Genomic DNA, 24,241 nt, shown 5'->3' with positions numbered 1-24,241 from the left:
AACTAGGAATGGGATTAACGGCCATCCTGACTACCTTCTGCGTCTACCTTGGCTACTCATCTCATTAGCATTGTCTCCTGTGACACTAGCCTCCATGTCCACCTCCTCCTGTAGCAACGCCCTGAGCCTGCTCATCTGAGCCTCTCATCTCATCAACAAGCCTGGCTGGGCTGACCTGGGAACCCCTACCACACAACCTCGTATCTTCACATCCTCCCCTGCAGCTTCTCCCCCGCTAACATCCTCACCTTTGTTCTGCTGGCCTCTCTCACACTGGTCCAGGAGATCCCTACCTTGGATCACACCCACCTAGAGGTTCCTGAGTCCTGTGTAAAAACCTAGAACCTCAAGGTTGGTGCCTGTAACCTCAACCAAGGCTCCAATACTCCCAGGCCACTGTGTTCCCCAGTTTACTCTTTCATTCCAAATTATAGTGACTTTAAACTTCTTTTCAAACTTGGACTCTGCCTGCCCTTAACACCTCTCTCCCTCTCCCTCCCCTTTCCCTCTCTCTTTCCCTCTTCCTCTCCCTTCTCCCTCCTCCTTCTCCTTGGCAAATATGCAATGAGATGGCAGAAGGTATCAGATGACTTCTTGTCAGTTTCTGCCACCAATCAGTGAATATCACTGCACGTTTCCCTGCCATTCCAGTGGGAGAAAATGGACTCTGGTTGTGCCTGTCTTCTGTCCCTATCAAGGTCTCTTGTCCTGAAGGCGTATGAGCATGCGAACTGCTCGGATCTCTCCTTTCAGCCTCAGATTTTCCAGCAGCCTCCCTTCTTCATTCTGTGTTTGCACTTTCAAAGTTCTCCAGGGACCTCCTTGAAGCTTGACCCAGTGGAAGGGCGTGTGCAGGTCTTGTTGACGTAGCACGTTCCTAGATGTAGACTGTACATCTGTAAACTTGATAGGTGGTACAGTTTACATCCTACACTTGCTTGCCTAATACCCTGTCTAGGTTTGTAGACAACAAGATGGGTCTTTCTTCTGGTCACATTCCTTGCCCCAGTTCATAGTGTGACGTGTAAGGTGTACCCTGAGGGTACGAGTAGTACCAGAAGAAACTGTTAATTTTTTTTTAATATAGCTATTTGATTGTGAATTCCCTGCACACAGCCCAGCTCCTGGACCATGAATTGAAGGGAGATTGTTGCGCATCTCTACTACCGAGTAGAAGTTGTTTTTTTTTTTTCCTTAAAGATTTATTTATTTATTTGAAAGGGAGAGAGAGAAGGAGAGGTGCCCAAGGACATGGTCCATCTTCTACTGCTTTCCCAGGCCATAGCAGAGAGCTGGATTGGAAGTGGAGCAGCTGGGACTTGAACTGGCACCCATATGGGATGCCGGCACTGCAGGTGGTGGTTTTTACCTGCTACACACAGCACTGGCCCCAGAAATTTTCTTTCTAATTGGGCTCTGTAGTTGGCAAAATTTTCATAACATTGATGATACAGACTACATCTTCGGATATACAGCATATTTTAAAAGAACACATAGCCGGCGCCACGGCTCACTAGGCTAACCCTCCGCCTGCGGTGCCGGCACCCCATTTTCTAGTCCCGGTTGGGGCGCCAGATTCTGTCTCCTCTTCCAGGCCAGCTCTCTGCTGTGGCCAGGGAGTGCAGTGGAGGATGGCCCAAGTGCTTGGCCCCTGCACCCGCATGGGAGACCAGGAGGAAGCACCTGGCTCCTGACTTTGGATCGGCACAGAACGCCGGCATTAGCGGCCATTTGGGGGTGAACCAACGGAAGGAAGACCTTTCTCTGTCTCTCTCACTGTCTAACTCTACCTGTCAAAAAAAAACACATAAATGTGCCTGAGATTAAGGCCCCCTTGCCTCCAGAATTTTCATTTTGTTTTGTGAGCGTTTCTTTTCAGATAAGTGAATGCTTATGTTTACTTTCTGTCTTACAGGGTTCAGAACTTCCTGGAGTGGTATCTTCAGCTCATGATAAAGAATCAAATAAGCAAGTACCAGTAGTACATTAGTCCGTTTAGTTTCCTTTTAGAGCTACCTCAATACAGTGTTGTAAATCATGTGTTTTCCCCCTGTAGGGAACAGAGGGTAGTCATGATTTCCAAATCAGAATATTCTGCACACTCGTCTGTGGCAGCCCAAGCTGACATTCAGCAGGTCGTCATGTACTGTAAGGAGAAGCTTATCCGCGGGGAATCAGAGTTTTCCTTTGAAGAACTGCGAGCTCAGAAATACAATCAACGGAGAAAGCACGAGCAATGGGGTACTTACAGTCTTACATTCTGAGTTATTCTTTTTTTATATATATATATATATATAAAAAGATTTATTTATTTGAACGTCACAGTTAGAGAGGTCCTCTATCCGCTGGTTTACTCCCCAGTTGGCTGCAATGGCCAGAGCTGTGCCAATCCAAAGCCAGGAGCCAGGAGCTTCTTCTGGATCCACGTGGGTGCAGGGGCCTACAGGCTTGGGCTTGGGCCATCTTCCACTGCTTTCCCAGGCCACAGCAGAGAGCTGGATAGGAAGTGAAGCAGCTGGGACTAGAACCAGCACCCATATGGGATGCCGGCACTACAAGTGGCAGCCTTACTCGCCATGCCACAGCACTGGCCCCCTGAGTTAATTCTTATGTCACTTAAAATAATACTCATCTCTGAGTAATTTCATTTTTTGACTAAGTATGATTTCATTTTTGACTATGCAGAGACTGTGGAAGTCTCCAGCTCATCCTAAGGATGAACTCATCCCAGGAATCGATCTTCAACACCTGCAGGGCAGCCACGTGGGTCCAAGGACTAAATCCATTGTTGGCAGCAAAGCTTATAGTAGCAAGTGTTGCCTTAATTTTTGTGAAATAGATACTTGGTATTTTCAGCATTCTACATATGAATTTAAACTTATAAATATAATAACTATATCTCTAGGTCATGATTTGTACTGTAAAAGGATTAGGCTAGGGGCTGTAGTTGAGGTGGTATCTTCCAAGATCTACACCTACTGCAGAGAGCCCTGTCCTGATCAAAGGGCTGTGTCGTTTATGGCTGTTGCAGTGGGTTCAGTTTTGTTCCTCAGGAGGAAACTGCTTTGCTGTAACAGTGTGTCCCTCACAGAGAGGAAAATTAGCCTTTGTTTCCCTCAGGGATTTTACACCGAGATTTTTCTGCTATAGCTGTGCAGCGGGCCTTTCTTTTGCTCATCGTTTTTCAGTCAGTTAAACCCTCACAGAAGACCTATTATTTTGCTGTGCCTTTCACTTGCCAGATTCTGATTGGCCTGGGTGTTGCTGTGAGAACCAGGTCTGGAAGTGGGACCCACTGACTGCAGGTGCCTGATGCCCTGATGCTGGAGTGCCCTTCCCTGTCACCTCTTCCTAGGAAGTCCATAGAAATTTGTATCTTTTAACAGTTGAAATGAGAGCCATTTTTCAACTGATTTGAAACATCATGATGGTTTTACAGGAAGTGTGTGGTACTGCATTATGCTATTATCAAATATTGTTGATCAACATATTTTTGTAACTTAGATACTCTGAACTTAACATAAAATTATAATTTAGAAAGGGCAGGTAAAAATTATAATTAGAAAGTTATACAAATGTCATTTCTAAAACCTATTAAATGTGGAAAAAAATAAGAAATGGCATCCTAAAAAAATACAACTCTAAACCTGTTTTGCATGTATCCCTCCGATGGCTGAGATTTAAGCTTTGTATGCCAACTATTCTTTATCTTTCCTAAAGTGAACGAAGACAGACATTATATGAAAAAGAAAGAAGCGAATGCTTTTGAAGAACAGCTTCTAAAGCAGAAAATGGATGAACTTCATAAGAAGTTGCATCAAGTGGTGGAGACGTCACACGAGGACCTGCCCACTTTGCAGGAGAGGCCTGAGGTACACACATGCTCCACGCTGGTGCGTCCTGTGCCCAGGGGCTGCTGAGAGCATTGATTTGCTCCTTGCTGTGCTCTATTGTAAGAGTTAATCCTGCTGATTAAATTCGCAACTTGCCAAAATTGTGTGCTAATTTAATGCAGAGTGAGGTTCAAAAGATAGAATGAGGAAAGGAAGTTACAGAACAGAGCAAGTGGTGTGTTTAGTGTGTGTGGATGTGTGAGAGCATGAGCGGCACGTGCTTACATGTTTACATTCTTGTATTGGTACGTATAGTCCTTTTTCTGGTTTTTGTACAAGGACCATATTATAAAATGAGTATTTGACTATGTATTTAGATTAATTTGTCATGTGGGTTTATTTTCTGTTTGCTATTGTTTCACGTTGGAAGAGGAGCAAGGTAGTGAGTGGTAGAACCACATATATTATCTTAAAATTATTAATTAATAAATGGGTGACATTGGAGATACATTAAGCTATATGATTGCTTAATCCTTCACATAGTTTATATCTATCAATGGCATAGGAGATCCTGAAAATAAAGCAGTTTATTTTCTTATCTATTTTGAAAATTATAAAAGTACATGACCAGGGCTAGCACTGTGGCGTGGCAAGTAAAGCCAGTGCCTGCAGAGCCGGCATCTCTTATGGGCACCAGTTCAAGACCCAGCTGCTCCACTTCTGATCCAGCTCTAAGCTATGGCCTGGGAAAGCAGTAGAAGATGGCCCAAGCCCAAGCTCTTGGGCCCCTGCAACCACATGGGAGACCTGGAAGAAGCTCCTGGCTCCTGGCTTTGGATTGACACAGCTCTGGCCATTGAAGCCAATTGGGGAATGAACCAGTGGATGGAAGACCTCACTATCTCTGCCTTTCCTCTCTCTGTGTAAATCTTTCAAATAAATAAATAGTACATGATCAGTTGATTTTTTTTTAGAACTTGAATGAAAGCTGTGTATGTATATTTGTATGTGCATGCATATATGTATGTATGTGAGGGGCGCGTGGTAGTAGATGTATATGCATGCACAAATGAGTACTTTCCTTCATGGCTCACTGCTGCAGTTTGTGTTCACTCATGTGCATCAATATGCACATGCATGCAGTTGAAGTTTCTGCATAAATAAGGCTTATTTTCTGCTTTTCTCCCGCATGTCTTACAGCTCTTTGACTAGTGTTGCAGAGAGATCTTACAGAAAGGCATGTGTCATGTAGAAACTGCTGTGAGTCACGCTGCAGTGAGCATTCTTGTACCTATGAAGCTATTTCTCTAGAAAGATAAAAGTGGAGTCGCTTAGATTCTAGCTTTCCCGGCAGTGTGCCCTCAGAAACTGCACACGCATCAGCAGTGCACTGAAGTGTCTGCTTCTTATGTACGTTTGGATAATGTTAGTTCTACAGATTTCTACCCCTGACACACAGGTAGATTTGAATTTTTTTAGATGTATATGTAGTGTCTATTTTTTTCTCTCTAAATTGATGGATTTGTCCATTTTTTTCTACTTGGTTGTTTCTTTTTTTAATAAAAGTATTAGAAGGCCAGCAAATCTCTTGACTATTTAGATTTCTCTTCATGGAAGAGTGAAAATACTTTTGAAATTATAGAATATTTTTTAAAGAATTGGTTTTTTTTTTTTATTTGAAAGATAGGTCTTCTATTCCCTTGTTCACTCCCTAAATGACTGCACCAGCTGGAGCTGAGCTGATCCGAAGCCAGGAGCTTCTTCTGGGTCTCCCGCGCAGTTGCTGGGGCCCAAGGACTTGGGCCATCTTCCGCTCTCCCAGGCCATAGCAGAGAGCTGGATCAGAAGTGGAGCAGCCGGGACTCAAATCGGCACCCATATGGGATGCCAGCACTGCAGGCAACGGCTTTACCCACTAAGCCAGAGCATTGGCTCCCATTTTTTTCCTTAATTATTTGAATTTCCCTTTTTGTGTAATTTATGTTTTTCCTAGGTAGTTGCACAAAATTATAAAAATAATTATCATTATTTTTCTCTTTTCTGTTTTTCTTGTGTTTCTCCCCACACTCTGGAGAAACTAAAAACACCCTTTCCTTGTGTTCAGACTCATCAGCTCCATTCCTCTCCCTGTGCTTGACCCCATGCCTGCCAGTGCTCCTGTCTTCCTCCTGCAGGCTGGCCTCTCTGCAACTGACCACCCCGTCTCCTCCCTTGGGGTGTATCCCTGGTTCCCATGTCAGCAATTCTCCTACGGTCCCTGTTTTGAAGGTGCATGTCTCCAGTAGTGTTTTTATAAAAGCGTGGTTGAGGGGCTGGCACTGTGGCATGGCGGGTAAAAGCCGCCGCCTACAGTGCCGGTATCCCATTTGGGCACTGGTTCCAGTCCCGGCTGCTCCACTTCCAATCCAGCTCTCTGCTATGGCCTGAGAAAACAGTGGGGAATGGCCCAAGTCCTTGGGCCCCTGCACCCGCATGGGAGACCAGGAATAAGCACCTGGTTCCTGGCGCTGGATCAGCACAGCTCCAGCCATTGTGGCCATCTGGGGAGCCATCTGAACCAGCGGATGGAAGACCTCTCTCTGCCTCTGCTTCTCTCTCTGTGTAACTCTTTCACGTAAATAAATAAATTTAAAAAAAAAAAAAAAAAAAAAACACAAAGGTATAGTCGAGGAGTTAACCTGTTGCCATCTCTTAGGTGCCTAAAAATCATCATATCCTACTCGCATGCTTTGCTGGTTACTTGGGAAAGCTCTGACCTCAGAGCCACTCGGGATCTCATCCATATCTTTTGACTCCATTGTCGGGGTTGAGGAGCCAAGTCGTTGCAATTCCTGGTTCCATGAACGTGACCCCATGTCCTCTAGAGTATACAAGCTCATCTGTGTACACGTTATATCATGGGAGTGCCATGTGCTTGACGTTTGTCTTTGCTCTGTTACTTAACCCTGCAATTCTGGGACTTTTGCTTGGTGCGTTTATTTTAAATAATGTTCCCCCATATGTATTCTCTCTTAGGCTGTTCTAGACTGAACATCCTACTTCCTTAGCTTTTTTCACCCTTTTACTACTTTGTCCTCCCCTCCCCTCCCAATTTTCTAGATTTCATTACTTTTATTGCCTTTTTTTTTAAGATTTTATTTAGTTATTTGATAGGAAGAGTTACAGACAGTGAGAGAGAGACAGAAAGGTCTTGCATCTATTGGTTCACTCTTCAGTTGGCCACAGCAGCTGGAGCTGCGCCAATCTGAAGCCAGGAGCCAAGAGCTTCTTTCAGGTCTCTCACGTGGGTGCAGGGGTCTAAGCACTTGGGCCATCTTCTGCTTTCCCAGGCCACAGCAGAGAGCTGGATTGGAAGTGGAGCAGCCGGGACTAGAACCGGCACCCATATCGGATGCTGGCACTACAGGCAGAGGATTAACCTATTGCGCCACGGTGCCAGCTCCATCTTTTTATGGCCTTCTTATTGAATTCCTTAATTGCTTTTTTGTTATGAATGCTCATTTTCATAGCTGCCTATTTTTATTTTGTGACACTATATCTTAGTCTAAGGATGGATATTAATTTTTTCTCCTTCTGTCTCAGAATCCTTGATTTCCTGTTCTTACGTGTCATTTATGTGTTTCACTCTGTACTCTTTGTATTGAAAGCCCTTTGTGAGATGTCTGATGTTCTTTCCTGTATTCTCATCCAAACTCAGAGCTGGGAAGGCTCATAGGAAGCTGTAGCTGTGTGAGTGGGGCTTCACTGGGAGGTGTATTTCCTGGGGAGATGGAGGCCTGAGAGCAGAATGTTTTGATTTCAGAGTGTGAACTTGAGCTGCTGGCGTTTGGGAAGCCAAGGAAAGGGACAAGAGGTCCTCCCTGAGCAAGCAGACTGACTCGGTCCTTCTGCTTCTCAGGGCAGCCCTAGTCCAGGGGCCTCTTTCTCCAGAAAGGAGACCTCTGTCTGCTGCATGGTGGGGCGTGGGAACTGCCTTCCCTACCCTTTCTTCTTCCACATTCGTGTTTTTAGCTCTACCTTCACTTCCATTGTGAGGTGTAACTAGTATTGCAGATTCTGAACTTCTCTAGAGATCAGAGACTCGTGCCCTTGCTCCCTCCAGCAGCTGCTTTAGGTGTTCGAGTTCCTGCACTATCATTGGGGGGGGGGGGGGTGTGTGGATGACACGGCACATGTTTAGTGCTGTGTCTTTAGTCCAAAGCCTTTCTTTAAGGAACCAACTTGTGCATATGGGTCATGTGGGATATGTTTTCCAAATGGATTGCAAGTTGTCCCTGTCGTTATTGACCAGCTCAGCTTCTTCATTAATTTAAAATCTCTATCACAGAAGTTTCTGTGTGTGTGCACACAAGGTCCATTTCTAAAATTATCTACATTTTTGTTTTAGTCAGTGAGTCTCTTCACCATTCTATATTGTGCGTTACTAAAGCCCTTCCTTGTGTGTTTTGCTATCTGATGGAGAAATTCTGTGATTATTATTTCCCAAAATAGTTCTTTGGCATTATATATATTGATAGTTCTTTGAAATTATTTTTAACCTTTATTAATTTGGCAAATCAGTAGTGTAGGTCATTTTAAGTTACCTTATTTGATGACTTGTAAGGATGAACTTTTTATATTTGTTCACTTATCTATGTAATTATTTTTATAAATGTATTTTTCTTAATTTTTAGGATATTTTATATGGTGAGGAATTAACATTCTTTTTTTAGAGATTTTTTTATGTATTTATTTGAAGGGTAGAGTTACAGACAGAGAGGGAGAGAAAGATCTTCCATCTGCTGGTTTACTCCCCAAATAGCTACGACAACCAGAGCTGAGCCGATCCAAAGCCAGTAGCCAGGAGTCTCCTATGGTTCTCCCATGGGTTTCCCATGTGGGTGCAGGGGCCCAAGGACTTAGGCCATGCTCCATTGCCTTCCCAGGCCATAAACAGAGACCTGGAGTGGCTGGGACATGAATTGGCTCCCACATGGGATGCCATTGCTGCAGGCAGAGGCTTAGCATATTATGCCATAGTGCTGACCCCAATTAACATTCTTTTTTAAAGGTTGCAGCTCTCTTTTTAATTTTTTAAAATTTTTATTTGAAAGAGGGACAGAGACAGAGACCTCCTTCCATCTGCTGGTTCACTCCCCAAATGCTCACAACATCCAGAGCTGTGCCAGAAACCTAGAACTCAATCTAGGTCTCCATGTGGGCGGCAGGGACCCAAGTACTTGAGCCATCATCTGCTGCTTCCCAGGGTGTGTGTTAGCAGGAAGCTGGATCAGAAGCAGAGGTGGAACTCAATCCCAGGCCTTGCAGTGTGGATTGAGGGTGTCCCAAGTGACAGTTTAACCTGCTATACCACAAACCCCAGTCCGTGGCTTTTCACCTTGTAGCATTCAAGTGTTCATCGCAGTGTAAATATGTGTGAGTAGAAAGATTTTAAATGAAAAGTATATTCTCTTTCTTATTGTGAGCCATATTTTTATAGCAGATAATATTTACATTGCCTATGCCTCATAGAGAAAATGCCACCAGGGATATTTTAATGAAGGGACCACCTTCATAAGCATTTGCTAACATAGGTTGTTGATTTTTACCCAAAGTCCAGTGAAGAGAAATGGGATACTTCAGCAATACCGGTACACGTGTGTAGGCTGAGTATTTTTCCGTGGTTAGAAGTATGAGCTGCCAGTTGTATCTGGTTAGAAGCATCTGTCACATAGAGTGGTCTCTTTTGTTGTTGGCTGCCCGTTTCAGAATGCTGAAAAGGTGAGGGGATCTATCTACCAAGGACAGATGCTATGCTTTGTCTCATTCCTGCTTAGTAATGTTTCGGACTTCATGGTGTTGTTTCTGTCTACTTGCTTGCCTGACAGGTTAACTCAGCACATGTGAGGCCAGCTGTAGGCTCCCAGCAGGAACCCACAGCTCCATGTCTTCCAGCCATCCATCAGCAAACCTCAAGGCACGCGGGTGAGAAACCCAGAGAGGCACTTGCTGCTGTTCCTCTTGTGGCAAATGGTACTACTGCGGCTTTGGTGCCTCCCGCCGTCGGCCAGACCATCGCACCTGCTGGTCCTTTGCCAGCCCAGCCAGCGACAGACTCCAGGTACGCTGGAGGTGGTCCTCAAGGTGATCACAATGTGAATGGCATAGATCTACAGTATGTAAAAGATGAGTGGCTCCTGCTTTTAAAAATGACTTTTAGCTGGGTATGTTGTTGAAAAACCAAGTCATCAAAACATTGGCCCCAAATCTTTCAAGCTTACTTATTCCATGCCTCTGTCTGAGTATTTGTTTTACCTTCATACTTTCCTCTTGAATTGGAAAGTTTCCATACCCTGAACCTTAGTGTTCTCTTTGTAACCAAAGAGCATAAAGCAGTTGAATTGCAGTTGCCTTTGCTTCCTGGTTTTGGTGGGATGTCACTGTCCATGCATCTCACATTCCCTTGTGTCTTCCTGCTGGAGCAGCTTGGGATTGATATCCACAGCTCCGTGTGCTGGGCTGAAGCCATTGTCCCCTCTTACCACATACAGGGATGGTTACTGTGGTGGTAAGATATAGAATCACTGTTGTCACACAAACATATAGTGCCTGGCATTTGTTTGTAAGAGTGCTTTTCCTCAAAACAAAATGACTGTTTCATCTAGTTACACTGTAGAGCTAACCAGTTGCATCTGTATGTTAGCAGTCTTGTAATCACTGACTTAATTCTCTTACTATTGTCTCTTGAAAATTAGTCAAGGATTCTTAACACATCCAGCGTATATTCTTTAGTGTGTCTCAAGAGGTTTCTCTTGCAGGTATATAAGTCAAAATATTCATGAATTCAAGCCGCAGAGCAGAGCAGAGACAAGAGAAGGTAATGCTTCATGGGTATGGATTTGCCAAGACGCGTCTGGGTGTCTCAGAGGTCTGTTTTGTGGTTGTGGTTTAGGTAGCCTTCAGATCTTAATAAATCTAAAAAGTGTTAGTGTCCCTGGGCTTGGAGTATAGGAGTTATTTAAACTTGGGCCATTTTAATTTTCTAGTCACATTTTGTTAGTTTAGAGTCCTTTCAAAACTTAATTTGTGGGGGAAAAAAACCTTTAATTAAATTTCTTAGAAAAAAATAGAGTCACCTTTAGTATGTTAGATAGGAAAAATGATTCAGTGTTTAATTAGGAGTATTGTACTACTATTTGCTGCTATTTAGTGAAAGCATTTGTGTAAGAGACACAGGGCCAGATGTCTGACCAAGCAGTCACAGTGCTAGTCCACAGTGCATGCCCATATCAGATTGGCAGGGTTCTGCACCCAGCTCTGACTCCTGATTACAGCATCCTGCCAATGCAAGCCCTGGGAGACAGCGGTGATGGCTCAAGTAATTGGATTCCTGCCACCCACTTGGGAGACCTGGATTGAGCTCCCAGTTCCCAGCTTCTGCTTAGTTCAGGCCATTGTGGTCATTTGAAGAGTGAGCCAGTAGGTAGGAACACATACTCTCTGTCTCTCAAGTAGATAAATATTTAAAAAAAAAAAAAAAAAAAAAAAAGACACACAGAGTGGGTCTTCACTTGTTTCCTCCTGAGTATCTGAGGTATCCCTTCCGCTGACATGCCAGTGGGGAGCAGGGCTGTTCCAAACAGGAGAGTCATTCATTGAACCCAGGCTCACTGAGCCCTTGCTGGCTTCCAGTACTGTTGTTGGGAGCTAGGAGTGTGACCATGAGCTAAAAGGATGAAAACCCTCACCCAAGTGAAGAGAGAAGGAAATTTTGCACTGGGCTGTGGGGTTGAGCTGTGAGAGAGGGTGCTCTTTGGGCAAAGACCTGAAGGAAGGTGCTGCCCACACAGCTAGCCTGGGGAGTCTGTCTGAGGCAGAGGGTGCAGCGAGTGCTGAGCCCTTGGGCAGGAATATCCACAGAGTGTTCAAAGCATGACAGAGAAGCCAGCGTAGTCAGGGAAGCAGGAGGAAGAGGAAGGTGAGTGAACCTGAGCAGACGGGCCCAGGCTGCGCATGGCCTTGTGCCCTGTTGTCTGTGTCCATGCGAGTGAGATGGAAAGCTGGTCTTAGATTTACAGTGTTTCCAGGAACAGGTAGTCCTTGGGGTACAATGGAGCAAATGGGAAACTTGGGACAAAGCTGCTGATTTTGTATGATCTCAGACCAAACACGTACTCTCTGAGCCTTTGCTTTCTTTTCTGTAAAAGAATGATTCTTGCCTTCCTTATCTGTGGGACTGTTCTATAAATATAGACATGAAATATATGAAAGCACTAATAATGGAAGTCATAAAAAAGATAGATTTATTTATTTGAAAGGCAGAGAGACAAAAATAGAGATCTTCTATCCACTGGTTCACTCCACAAATGAGTACAGTGGCCAGCCTGGGCCAAGCTAAAGCCAGGAGCCTAGAACTCCATCCCAGTCTCCTATGTCAGTGGCAGGGGTCCAAGGACTTGGGCCATCTTCTGTTGCTTTCCCAGGCACATTAGCAGGGAACTGGATCAGAAGCTGAGCATCCAGGATTCCAACTGGTGCTCATATGGAATGCTTATGTCACGGCTATTTAACCTGCTGTGCCACAACACCAGCCCCAGTGGAAGTCTTAAATGATAGCTATAGATGATGGTAAGCTGGTGTAATTGTAATAGATTACTTAGATTGTGTGCCTTCTGGCTTGTGTACTGACACTATATTGTGTGGCCTTTCCTTTCCTAGGGTGTGAAGCACACAAGGTTGCTAACACAGGTTCTTTTCACACAACTCCAAACACATCCCTGGGAATGGCTCAAGCAACGCCATCCAAAGTGCAGCCTTCTCCCACTGTGCACACGAAAGAAGCATTAGGTAAAGCATTTTGTTGAGTGTGTAGCATGTGAGAAGTTACTGGAAGTCTTTTGCAACCTTTTTACAGGTATTCTTTCTGTTCTTTAAGGTTTCATCATGAATATGTTTCAGGCTCCTACTCTTCCTGACATCTCTGATGACAAAGATGAATGGCCATCTCTAGATCAAAATGAAGATGCATTTGAAGCCCAGTTTCAAAGTAATAATTTATGTTGAAGCTACCATGTATATGACGTTGTGAATGATTGCCACAGGAAACATCAAGCTTTGTAAACGATGTAGCCCTTCCCTTGACTAGCTTGTCACACAAGAGCAGTGGAATGAAATGAAAATATGACAGTGTTTGAGGAGGTGTTCTGTGTGTGAGTGCTAAAGAAGGACATGGTCCCTGTGGGCGGGAGTGGGCAGGAAGGGCCGAGTACCCAAGGGGTGACTTGAGACCACCCAGCAGACAAGTGGCCAGGATGAAGTGCTGGAAGCCAGCAGCTGGCCCTCATGTATCTAGAGTCAAGATTCATGCTGTAAGCCATGAACATAATAATAAACATAAGTAGGAATTGATTAGATTCAGGAGCAAAAATATATGTAAATCTAGAAGGTTAATTCGTGAAATGAAAAGCCAGACACTTAGCTCTTCCATATAGGAAATGGAGAACACAAGCAACAAGAGCCTCTTTTTTGTGAGTCAGGTGACACTAGCAGTGTCTTGGAGATTGATGGACCACCGTGCTTTAAATGTGGCAGGAACTCTGGGGCTTGAGTGCCAGACTCTCTGACCATTGGGTCATTTCATCTCACTGCACAGTGACTTGTTGTATCTTCTAGTGTTTAAAAAACTGGTATCAGTTCTTTTCCATAAGCCATTATTTCTTTTTCTTTTTTTGTAGTTGAGGTTTAAAGTAAAAGATAGTGAGGGTTTTTTCCTAACATAATAATGAAATGATTTTTTTTTTCTATTCTGTTGCAGAAAATGCAGGATCTTCTGGGGCTTGGGGAGTCAATAATATTATCTCTACACTGACTTCTACTTTTCCTGTGTTTGAAGATGGAAACAAAGAAAACTACGGGTAAAGAAACATCTGGTTAAAATCACATCAGGAGAGATGCATGTGTCCCCGTGTCTTGGGGCCTGCAGAGGCGCCTCCAGCACTGAAGGTGGTGGTAGGCGGAGTATGCACTGTGGATCAGATGGTCTGGGTTCCATTGCCAGCTCTGCCACTGTGGAGCCTTTTGTCCATGTGATTGGGAGCACATTGCTCGAGTTCTTCAGGTCTGTGGTGCTGGCAGGAATCCAAGAGAGCGAGCAGTCTCCCACAGCAAAAGCAAAAGGAAACTAGCAGGACATAAGTTATAAGAGAAATGAGGGATTCTGTAGATTGGAACTTGTATTAGACATGAATGAATTCGCCAGTACAGGTGTCCATGTTTATGTTTGCAGGATTGATGAGCAGAAAAGCCATTGGTGTATGTTGGGTAATGCAGAGAGAATCTGTGGTCGAGTGCAGGGACATTCCATTAGAGAGCCATATCTGGAGGGCAAATCCATGAATTCTCTTAGTCATGTAAACCATGGAAAAAGAGATGGCAGAGTGAGTTACAGATAGCATAATCCGGAAGAAATTCCTACTGAGGTAGAAAAGAGAAAGGCATGGTCAGCTCTCAGAAATAAAACATGTGGCATCCTTGGTCTTTAATGGATGACACTGTTTCAGAAATTTCTGTGTTTTCTGTAAGTCTGCTTTAACAAGTTAATTCATTTAGCATTCAGTTTTGCTAGACTGCTACAAAAGCAAGCACTGTCTATGTTAATATTAACTCATTAAATAGGACTAAGTGGAGTGCTTTTATAGTACTCAAGTGATAGCATTTACATCCTTAAGCTACTGTTCATAACTTTGCATATCTTTTCTTAGATTGCCACAGCCTAAAAATAAGCCCACGGGGACCAGAACCTTTGGAGAACGCTCTGTCAGCAAATTTCCTTCAGAACCAAATGTAAGCAATCTCTACTCCATCTGTTAAGTGGGTCTAACAACCTTTCCTCTTCCTTGTACTCATTGATGATGCCAATGAAATGATATGGCCCATGTAAAACTGTACCGGAAGATGCAATGTTATATGAAAAATGGGCTTCTCCTAGGACACTATTCAGCAGTTGGTATTCCTGGTATGTGCCAGACCCTGTGAAAGGTATGGAAAATAGAAACAAGTTTGCTGTGGTCCTTGCCCACAGAGATTCTTTGTAGATAGGAGGAAGCTCCTGGGATATATATTTTTCTTAGATCTACGAAGTAAGGCCCACAGCGGACTATTAGGGAGAAAACCCAGCAAATCTGAATTAAACTGAGATGCATTATCAGTATACTGCAGCAGGCAAGCTCTCCCTGTTCCGTGGCCCACCATGACTTCCGTTCCAGCAGCCATGTGTCCTGCCCATATTCACTTCTATCCCATCGCTGAGTACTTGCCCATGGTGCATTTTCCTCACCATCTTCCCAGCCTGGCAGGCCTCTGGCTGTGACGGACCAGAGAATGATGCTGTGCTGTCATCACTCGTCACCCTGCTGAGAAGCTGTGCTGAACTTTTGATTCCACAGCACAGTGGATTCATCTGAATATAATTATTGTCCAGCTCTAATCCTTCTAAAGAATTGTTTAATCTTCTTAAAAACTTCCCACATAAGAGACTAGATTTGAAATATTTTAGCATTACTTTGGAAATGCATTTTACTAAACTGTTCAATTATGTGTGCTTTTTCTATTGTATATGCTTGGATTGGAAAAAACACTATTTTCTATACATCCTGGCCCTAAACTTAAGCCAGTGCTTTAGCCTGCACTGCCTGAAGAAACAGCCAGCATTTTTGCCTCCAGTGTTGGAAGAGATGGGGTGGAATTTATGAAGACAATGAAGTACATACACAAACCACATGTGCTGGATAACTGAAGGGGTTTGTCCAGCGTAATCCTGACTCTGCAGTTTCTGTCTTTTTTCATGTAGACTGTAAAACTTGAACCTTTGTTTCGTTGGAGAAATATCTGACTCTAGGACTGGGGCAGCAAAAATGTAAGATGAGCTTGGGCCATCTTGTAATGCCAGGAAGTAAGGAAGTGTCCTACAAAAGGGAGAGGCCGGCCTATCCGAGAAACCCCAGAGCCAGCCTGAAGGAGCCAATGGTCTACAGCAGTTTGAATAAGAAAAATAAGTATAATAAAGTAGTATTGGATTATAACTCAAAAATAAAGTCAATATCCATACTGACATAAATAAATGGGGAAGGAAGGAAAATCTTCATGGAAGATTTCCTTGTGATGTGGAAGGGATGAGTGGCAGTGGAAAATCACCGTTAGTCTCTCCCCTTTTCTGTAGCTCTTTCAAATAAATAAATCTTTAAGACAAAGAAAATCACCATTAGAACCCCACAGTAATAATTGCTACAGGCAAGATCCATAGGTAAATACTAACATTAATGACTAAGGCCTTAAGAAACAGGGTATTTATTTGCAAGTGCTTCATCCAGTATCTCAATGAAATTACTTAACTAAGTACTGTGGTGGTTTAATGTTTATCCACAGATTTTTTCATGTTCTTCCTTGTGGGGTATGGAAGTTTAACTCCCTTTGTTTTGAATATGTGCTAGACTTGGGGACTTGCTTCTAACAGAGAAGGGAAAAGGGAAAAAGAGCTCACGGTGGGGAAACCTAGTAGCTACCATGTAACCAAGTGATTGGGTTAGCCTCGCCGGCAGTAAGTCGTGTTGGCAGCATGTGGCCTCTCACGTGGTCAGAAGGGCCCTTTACCCCCAGATGTTGTTCCCTCGTCTAATCATGAGAAAATGCCACAGGAGCTCCAAGGAGAGCGACATTCTACACAGTTCCTGACCAGCATTCAAAAGTGTCAGTGCAAGAAAGACCCATAGATGGCCACAGATGTGAGGAGACTAAGTAACGTGAGAACCTAGAACAGAAAAGGAAGATAGAGGTAAAATAGTGAAGTACAAATAAAGTCTATGGTCACAACAATTGTTTAATTTTTACAAATATACCAAGTTGAATAAGAGGGTACTGAATAGTAGAGGAAGCTCAACATGGGAAACTACTGTCTTTGTAACTCTTCTATAAACCTACTCTTTTTTGGGATTTAAAAAAATAATGTAAAAGTTGAAAACAAAAATGTGACCTTGTGATGCTGACTCCACAGGGGGGTGTAAGAGATGAGCTATTCCAGTTCTAGGGAAAAGAACAGACCCTCAGTGTGTGTTAGCAGAGGCTTACATCCCTTTCTTCCTGATTCTGCATATTTTTTAATCAAATGTGTGAATGTGTTAAATTTCATGGACTAAGCAAGGAGATTGCTGCACTTTTCCATTTATCTGTTGTAGGAAGTGCCTCATGCCGAGGAGTTTTTGGATGACTCAACCGTGTGGGGTACTCGCTGCAACAAAACCCTGGCACCCAGTCCCCAGAGCATCGGGGACTTCACGTCTGCTGCCCAGCTCGCATCCACACCCTTCCACAAGCTCCCCGCAGACTCCGTGCACATTCTAGAAGATAAGGGTGTGTATTACACTGTTTGAGTGTCTTACCTAATGCCAAATTCAGTTCGTTTAGTGTGATAGCTTTCTTGAAAATTCTAAATGGGAAACTTGAAAAAAATCATAAAGAAAAAACTTAAAATTCATTCATTGCATTATCACCTGTATGATGTTTTTTCTTTGGCATACTGTCTTCATAAAGTCTTAATTGTCTAGGCAGTACAAGGGAAGGCCTGTAGAAGCATTTGCAAGTATGCAAAGTCCAACTCATTTGTATAGGTATATTTATTTTGCTTTATAACAAATAAAAGGGCTGCAGAAGACATGGAATTATTTGAGTAACAAATAATTGAATAAATGAGTAACAAACAACCCATTTTAGACCTTAATAAGTGTCTACAAATTTTATTTTAGACATGTAGCCAATTACTATATTCGTAAAATCGTATTTTCAATTTTTTAAGTGATTTGCTTAAAGGTAGTAATGATGAAACTCAGAAATAATCCTATTTTCACTCCATTCCAAGTGTGACCCCCCCCCCCCCCCGCGCAATCTAATAGATCTTTATAGTTCTGGGTTGAATCCTAATTTACGTATGACTTTGCCATCTCACAGACTAATATGGGCCATATTTTAACCATTCTGACAACTATTGATTTACCAATCATCTGTATCATTGCTGGGGCTGGCATTTGACCTGCCGGTTAAGACACCTGCATCCCACATCAGATTACCTGGAGTCAATACCTGGCTTTGGCTTCTGACTCCAGCTTCCTGCTAATCCGACCCTGGGAGGTAACAGTGACGGTTGGACTTCTGCCACCCATGTGGGAGACCTGGACTGAGTTTCTGACCCCTCAGGGATTGTGGGCATTTGAGAAGTAGAGCAGCAGTAGGGAGCTCCCTTGGTCTATTTCTCTGTCTCTGCCTCTTAAGTAAATTTTTAAAAAAAATTTTTTAAAGATTTATTTATTTGAAAGTCAGAGTTACACAGAGAGAGAAGAGGCAGAGAGAGAGAGGTCTTCCATCTGCTGGTTTACTCCCCAGTTGGCCACAGTGGCCGGAGCTGCACCAATCTGAAGCCAGGAGCCAGGAGCTTCTTCCTGGTCTCCCACATGGGTGCAGGAGCCCAAGGGCTTGGGCCATCTCCTACTGCTTTCCCAGGCCACAGCAGAGAGCTGGATCGGAAGTGGAGCAGCCAGGTCTCAAACCGGAACCCATATGGGATTGCTAGCGCTTCACGCCAGGGCATTAACCACTGCACCACGCACCAGCTCCTAAAAAATCTTATTTAAAAGAAAATCAACAGCTATATACCTCCTGGAACTTTTTTTTTTTTTTTTTTTTTTTTAAGAGTTACACAGAGAGAGAAGGAGAGGCAGAGAGAGAGAGAGGTCTTCCATCTGCTGGTTCACTCCACAGTTGGCCACAAAGGCTGGAGCTGCTCTGATCCGAAGCCAGGAGCTTCTTCCAGGTCTCCCACATGGGTGCGGGGGCCTAAGGACTTGGGCCATCTCTGCTTCCCCAGGCCATAGCAGAGAGCTGGATCGGAAGTGGAACAGCCGGGACTCAAACCGCACCCATATGGGATGCCGGCACTGTAGGCAATGGCTTTACCTGCTACACCACAGTGCTGGCCCCGGGACATTTTTAAAGTAGGAGTTATTTACCAAAACAATGAAATAACTTCCAGAGAATTTCACTTCACTAGATGGAAGAGAATCTTAGTGGAATTATGAACCCGTAGCCCTGAAAGTTTTTGACTATGGAGTAAGAATTTTTTCTTAGAGTACTAACCCAGTACGATAGATTTCTTTAGGAGTGTTTAGCTAAGACTTAGACAATTACAAAATGTAAAGTAAGCCTGGCACTTCAATAAAGTGGAAAGGTTTTGTGTGGTTTTTTTTTTGGTTTTTTGTTGTTTGTTCAGGAAATCTAATCAGTTGAGAGTGTTTCAAAAAGTCAACATTAGCTAATCCTGGAGTATTTGCTACTTTGATTCTATAAACAGAAGCTAGTGTTCTAACACTAGCAAGTATTAACACCTGTTCAGTGAGGGAATATGACAAAATTTAATCTGTAATATTGCCTTCATATAGTATTAGCATCACTTGGTGGTTTATATTTCTGTCTTGTGATTTTTATTTTTAAGAGAGCAATGATAAGTTTTGCCAAGTGGTTTTCTGACTTAACGACAGTCATTTTAATCAACTAAATGCTGATTCACTAAAATGTGTTCAACTGAAAGGCACAGAAATCTCTGCCCTCTACAAGCATTGCAGCCTTGTACACTCTGTGTCCTTGTCGTGGGGTTCTTCCTGCCCTCTGAGCCGTTAAGCCCCATGGGCTGGTCATTCTGCCCACAGAACCTGCTACCTTCTGGACACTTTTTTCCTGAAGGATTGTTATGCTCAGGTATAGTAAAGTAGGTTTTCTTAAGGGATCTGCCTGCTCCCTTCACCCACACTCATATTTTGAATCTACAGCATATTTTGCCATGCAGCACTAGATTGAAATTACAGTGAAAATCAGTGTTAAAAAGAATCTCAGGCTTTGTAACCAAATCACATTTGTGTGTGTGTGTGTGTGTGTGTACACATGCACATGTACATGTCACGAGTCTGTCTCTTATTTTCTGTATCTTTCAGAAAATGTTGCAACAGGGTACACCCATGCTCCTTTGGCTGCTTGTAAAGAAAACATGGTGGAGCCCTCAAAAGACAGAAAGTCCAGGTATTGGGGGGTCTCTTATTCTGTTTCCATTGCAGCTTTGCTTTTCCCTATGTAACGTCACTTAATTTCACCCTTAAAGACTAGTGCCTTTGTATCAGCTGGCAGCTCTCAGTCTGCAGGAGCTCTTTGAATGTAGGTGCGATGGTGGGCCGATGCCCTTGACACATCAGGGCAGAGAGGGAAACACTGGGGCAGCAGATCCCTGCGGAACATTCTCTGCAACGGATTTCCACTCATCTTGCAAGCGGCACTGCAGATCCTCGGCAGCCCCAAACCCCAACAAAAACTATTGCAGGACTGAGCACACACGACTGCTTCTTCATAGCCCATTAGATATGGTAGGCATGTGCTTTTCCCTCTTCTAAACGAGGAGCCCAAGTCTCAGAGGGCAGACTACTGATTCAGTCATTTAACTCCTAACTTTCAGAGCTGGAATTTGAACTCCTAATGCTCTAATTTCAGAGCCCTGGTTCTCACCACTCTGCTGTCCTGCCTCTTGTTACCAACAACCTCTCATTCATCTAAGACCCCGGAAAATAAATTTGATCGGATGAAAGACAAAAATAGAATGTGTCTGAGAAGATAATGCAGAAACTAGCTCACTAATGATAAAGGGAATGCTGATTAAACAGATTTTTTTTTTGTCTTTTAATTGAAAATTGTATTCAATGGGCACAGTGCGTGCTGCCACCAGGAATCTTCCTAAGCCCCACCAGACTTTTCATTCACAAGACTATCCTAAGCTGTGCTTGCAATAATTTACAAATCTATAGAACAGAAATCACGGTTGCTGGCACGGCACATGCTGTCCAAGGAACTGTAGTCTTTACGCCCTTGGGACAGCTCACGTGCAAGGAAATAGGCCTCACACAGGACCAGGGGCTGGAGCTCCCCAGCTTAGAAGCCTTATCTCCATGGGGGTTAACAGCTCTTACAGCAACTCCACTGATGGAGCTTTCAGGTCCCCTCCAGGGACAGGACCATTACAAGAGTCATCATACCCAAGGAAGCCTGAAGCTGTGAGTCCCTACCAGATCCACACAGTTCAGATTCAGTTCACCAATGATTGTTATTTTTACCATAAGCAACAAAAACAGTGCCAGGGCCAGCGCCATGGCTCACTTGGTTAATCCTCCACCTGCGGCCCCGGCATCCCATATAGGCGCTGGGTTCTGGTCCCGGTTGCTCCTCTTCCAGTCCTGCTCTCTGCTGTGACCTGGGAGGGCAGTGGAGGATGGCCCAAGTGCTTGGGCCCTGCACCCACATGGGAGACCAGGAAGAAGCACCTGGCTCCTGGCTTCGGATCGGCGCAGAGCCGGCCATACCAGCCATTTGTGGGGTGAACCAACGGAAGGAAGACTTTTCTCTCTGTCTCTCTCTCACTGTCTGTAACTCTACCTCTCAAATAAAAAAAAAAAAAAAAAAGTGCCAGTTGACCTTTGCAGATTTCCAGGGGAGACTTAGAATTTCAGCTGAACGGATTCTCATGGAGAAGGATAAAGGATTTGTTAGCCTTTTATGCGTCTACTAGTAACAGATACTCATGTTACTAGTAGCAGTGTACTAGCAGTGTGTATGAATACCCCTAATAGCTGTTTCATTCTGATACAAAGCATTAGAAATATTTCCCATATGTAAAAACCGTGGAACATGCTAGTGTGTATGCAGCCAGTAGAATCCACCGTGGGAGTATGCAGAAGCCTGGCAGCTCCTTTGCTGCGTGGTTGAGGTCAGCATTGCCAGTGAGTCACGGTGATTGCATGCAGTGAGAGGGGTGCACCTGCCATGCTGTCCTTCCCACACTCCAGTAATCCCAGCCTAGCCATGAGGGAAAAGTCACAGAAACCCAATGCCTGACTAGTGCTCTTCAAAACTCTCAAGGTCTTGGGAAACTAGGAACAACTGAGAAACTCACAGATGAGAGAGGAGGAAGGAGACAAGAGACTAATACAGCACAGTGTCCACGATGCTCCCAGAGCAGGACAGCGATGGGAAAGCTGGTGGGTCCCAGTGAAGTCTGGAGTTCAGTTAGTATTGCACATGCTGCTTTGTTTTCACAAGGACAACACTGTCAAAGGAGATGATGACATTCGGGAACTTTGGGTGGGGAGTATAAAGGAATTGCAATATTATATTAAGTCTAAAAATATTCTAAAGTAAGAATTTCATTTTTTAAAAATTACAGAAAAATAACAAAATATCAGTGTATGCAATTACATGTATAAATGTATTTATATGAAAATATGTATTTTAAAGATTTATTTATTTTGCTTGGAAGCCAGAGTTAACACAGTGAAAGAAGGAGAGGCTGAGAGAGAGAGAGGTCATCCGCTGGTTCACTCCCCAGTTGACCGCAATGGCCGGAACTGTGCTGATCCAAAGCCAGGAGCCAGGAGTAGGAATTTCTTCCTGGTCTCCCATGCCAGTGCAGGGCCCAAGCACTTAGGCCATCTTCTACCGCTTTCCCAGGCCATAGCAGAGAGCTGGATAGGAAGTGGAGCAGCTGGGACTCGAACTGGCACCCAGATGGGATGCCAGCACTGCAGGCAGCGGCTTTACCTGCTACACCACAGCGCCAGTCCCAAATATTTATTTTTTTAATTCATTTATTTGAAAGGTAGAATTAGAAGGAGAGAGTGAAATCTTCTATCTTCTGGTTCACTCCCCAAGTGACTGCAATTGCCAGGGCTGAGCCAGGCCCAAACCAGGAGCCAGGTCTTCATCCAGATCTCCCATGTAGGTGTCAGGGGCCCGGACAACACTTGGGCCGTCTTCTGCTTTTCCCAGGCCATTATCAGGGAGCTGAATCAGAAGTGGAGTAGCTGGGATATGAACTGGCACCTGTGTGGAATGCCAGTGTTTTAGATGGCTGCAAGCCCCAGAAATACATAATAGTGAACGTAGGCCTGAGAGGTGTGTGTATGTGGAGATAGACACACAATGGACTCCTTATTCTGTGTTCTGTAAAGTCAGTCAAACACTGGATCAGTGAACTCTGAACCACTGCTCTTAGGGGGAACACAAGGCTCGTCCTGTGAGCCTCTGGTCACGGCACCTTATTTAATGTTTGTTGCTGACTCATTAACGTTGAATTTGTGGCCAAAAGACCATAACTTGTGCAGAATAAAGCTTATCTAATACGTGTATTTTCTCCATAGCATGCATCACAGCCTTTCCACTGAGGAATAGTGCATAGTCCTTCAGGACTACGCTTGGGGGTATTTTAAATAGTGAAATCAACAAAAAGCTCACACAGGCAAAAGCCGTGGCACTAAGTGTGCCACAGAAGGATGTTGTTGATGGTGAAAGAGTTGAAGCAAGGAGGCAAGCCGTCACCCTCCGTGCAGCTGGGCGTGCGCATGCTGGGTGGCTGCCTCGTCCCCACTCACCATGTCTGCAAATGACGGCACACTCCCACGAGTGTTGATCAGAGCATCCTCGGAGGTCTAATTGTATGATGCTTTTGTTTCTGCTCTGTCCCTTTCACACATCCAGTCCGATTCAAGAGACAAGCCCAGCACAAGCACTCCCCACCGACGTCTCTTCAGCATCCTTACACCGTCGGAGCCAGCCTGCAGCAGGCGGTGCACTTGTCCGCGAGGCCCAGTGGGGCCTGGAGGCGTGTAAGCTCACAGACGCAGCCTGTGCCCCTGCGGAGGGCCCCCCAGATGCCATCGCTGGGCTCCAAGCAGAAGAGATGCAGATGTGTCCTCTTGGGACTGCCAGTGCTCCAAGTATGCACCGATGTTTGGTCTTAGGATGATTGCATGAGGAAAGGCTGCTCAGTGAAAGGAGCTGAAAGAGGGGGACCTTGAATACCGTAGGGTAGCACAGTCACTGACTTGCGTAAGTGCGTTACAGTGCAGTCTGACAGGAAGGTGCCTGAAGGACAGCTCGACCTACTGTAATCTTAGAAGGTATCAAAAGAACTACTGTTGGAAGAAGGAATTTGGACCTTGAGGGTCTGTGTTGTGCCAGACATTTAATTTCCACATTTTTCTCAATTTATAGAAAAGTCTGCTGAGGCTCAAGGTTAAGCAGGCAACCCTTCCTCCCTGCCTTGTTCCACAGAGCCAGTCTTATGCATTGCTTGAGAGTACACTTTGGGAGTGGACGTTGTGCAGTGGGTTAAGCTGCCACTTGGGATACCTGCACCCTGAGCATCTGCTTTGAGCCCTACTTACTCTGCCCTTGAGATCCAGCTTCCTGGTAATGTGCCAGGGAGGCAGCGGGTGGTGGCCCAGGTACTTGACTGATACCTGGAAGGAGCTCCAGGCTCCTGGCTTCAGCGTGAACCAGCTGATGAAAGAGAT

The 24,241-nt window shown here is 44.3% G+C and overlaps 1 protein-coding gene across 1 annotated transcript in view; it reads left to right on the top strand.

Moving 5' to 3' along the window:
• Nucleotides 1-24,241, top strand: part of BUB1 (BUB1 mitotic checkpoint serine/threonine kinase) — a 51,358-nt gene that overhangs the window by 14,277 nt on the left and 12,840 nt on the right. Inside the window, exons 7-18 of the mRNA XM_051836320.3 lie at nt 1,916-1,968; nt 2,057-2,241; nt 3,721-3,872; nt 9,701-9,933; nt 10,631-10,689; nt 12,531-12,659; nt 12,748-12,858; nt 13,627-13,726; nt 14,573-14,654; nt 17,042-17,216; nt 19,844-19,928; nt 23,424-23,662. Coding sequence (XP_051692280.1) covers nt 1,916-1,968; nt 2,057-2,241; nt 3,721-3,872; nt 9,701-9,933; nt 10,631-10,689; nt 12,531-12,659; nt 12,748-12,858; nt 13,627-13,726; nt 14,573-14,654; nt 17,042-17,216; nt 19,844-19,928; nt 23,424-23,662 — 1,603 coding nt within the window. The remainder of the gene's footprint in view (nt 1-1,915; nt 1,969-2,056; nt 2,242-3,720; nt 3,873-9,700; nt 9,934-10,630; nt 10,690-12,530; nt 12,660-12,747; nt 12,859-13,626; nt 13,727-14,572; nt 14,655-17,041; nt 17,217-19,843; nt 19,929-23,423; nt 23,663-24,241) is intronic.

The sequence above is a fragment of the Oryctolagus cuniculus genome, chromosome 2 (genome assembly GCF_051225735.1).
Source record: "Oryctolagus cuniculus isolate XC-2025 breed Fujian yellow rabbit chromosome 2, ASM5122573v1, whole genome shotgun sequence".
Classification (NCBI taxonomy): domain Eukaryota; kingdom Metazoa; phylum Chordata; class Mammalia; order Lagomorpha; family Leporidae; genus Oryctolagus; species Oryctolagus cuniculus.
Note: the sequence above shows the minus strand (reverse complement) of the source record. Positions and strands in the feature narration are given on the sequence as shown.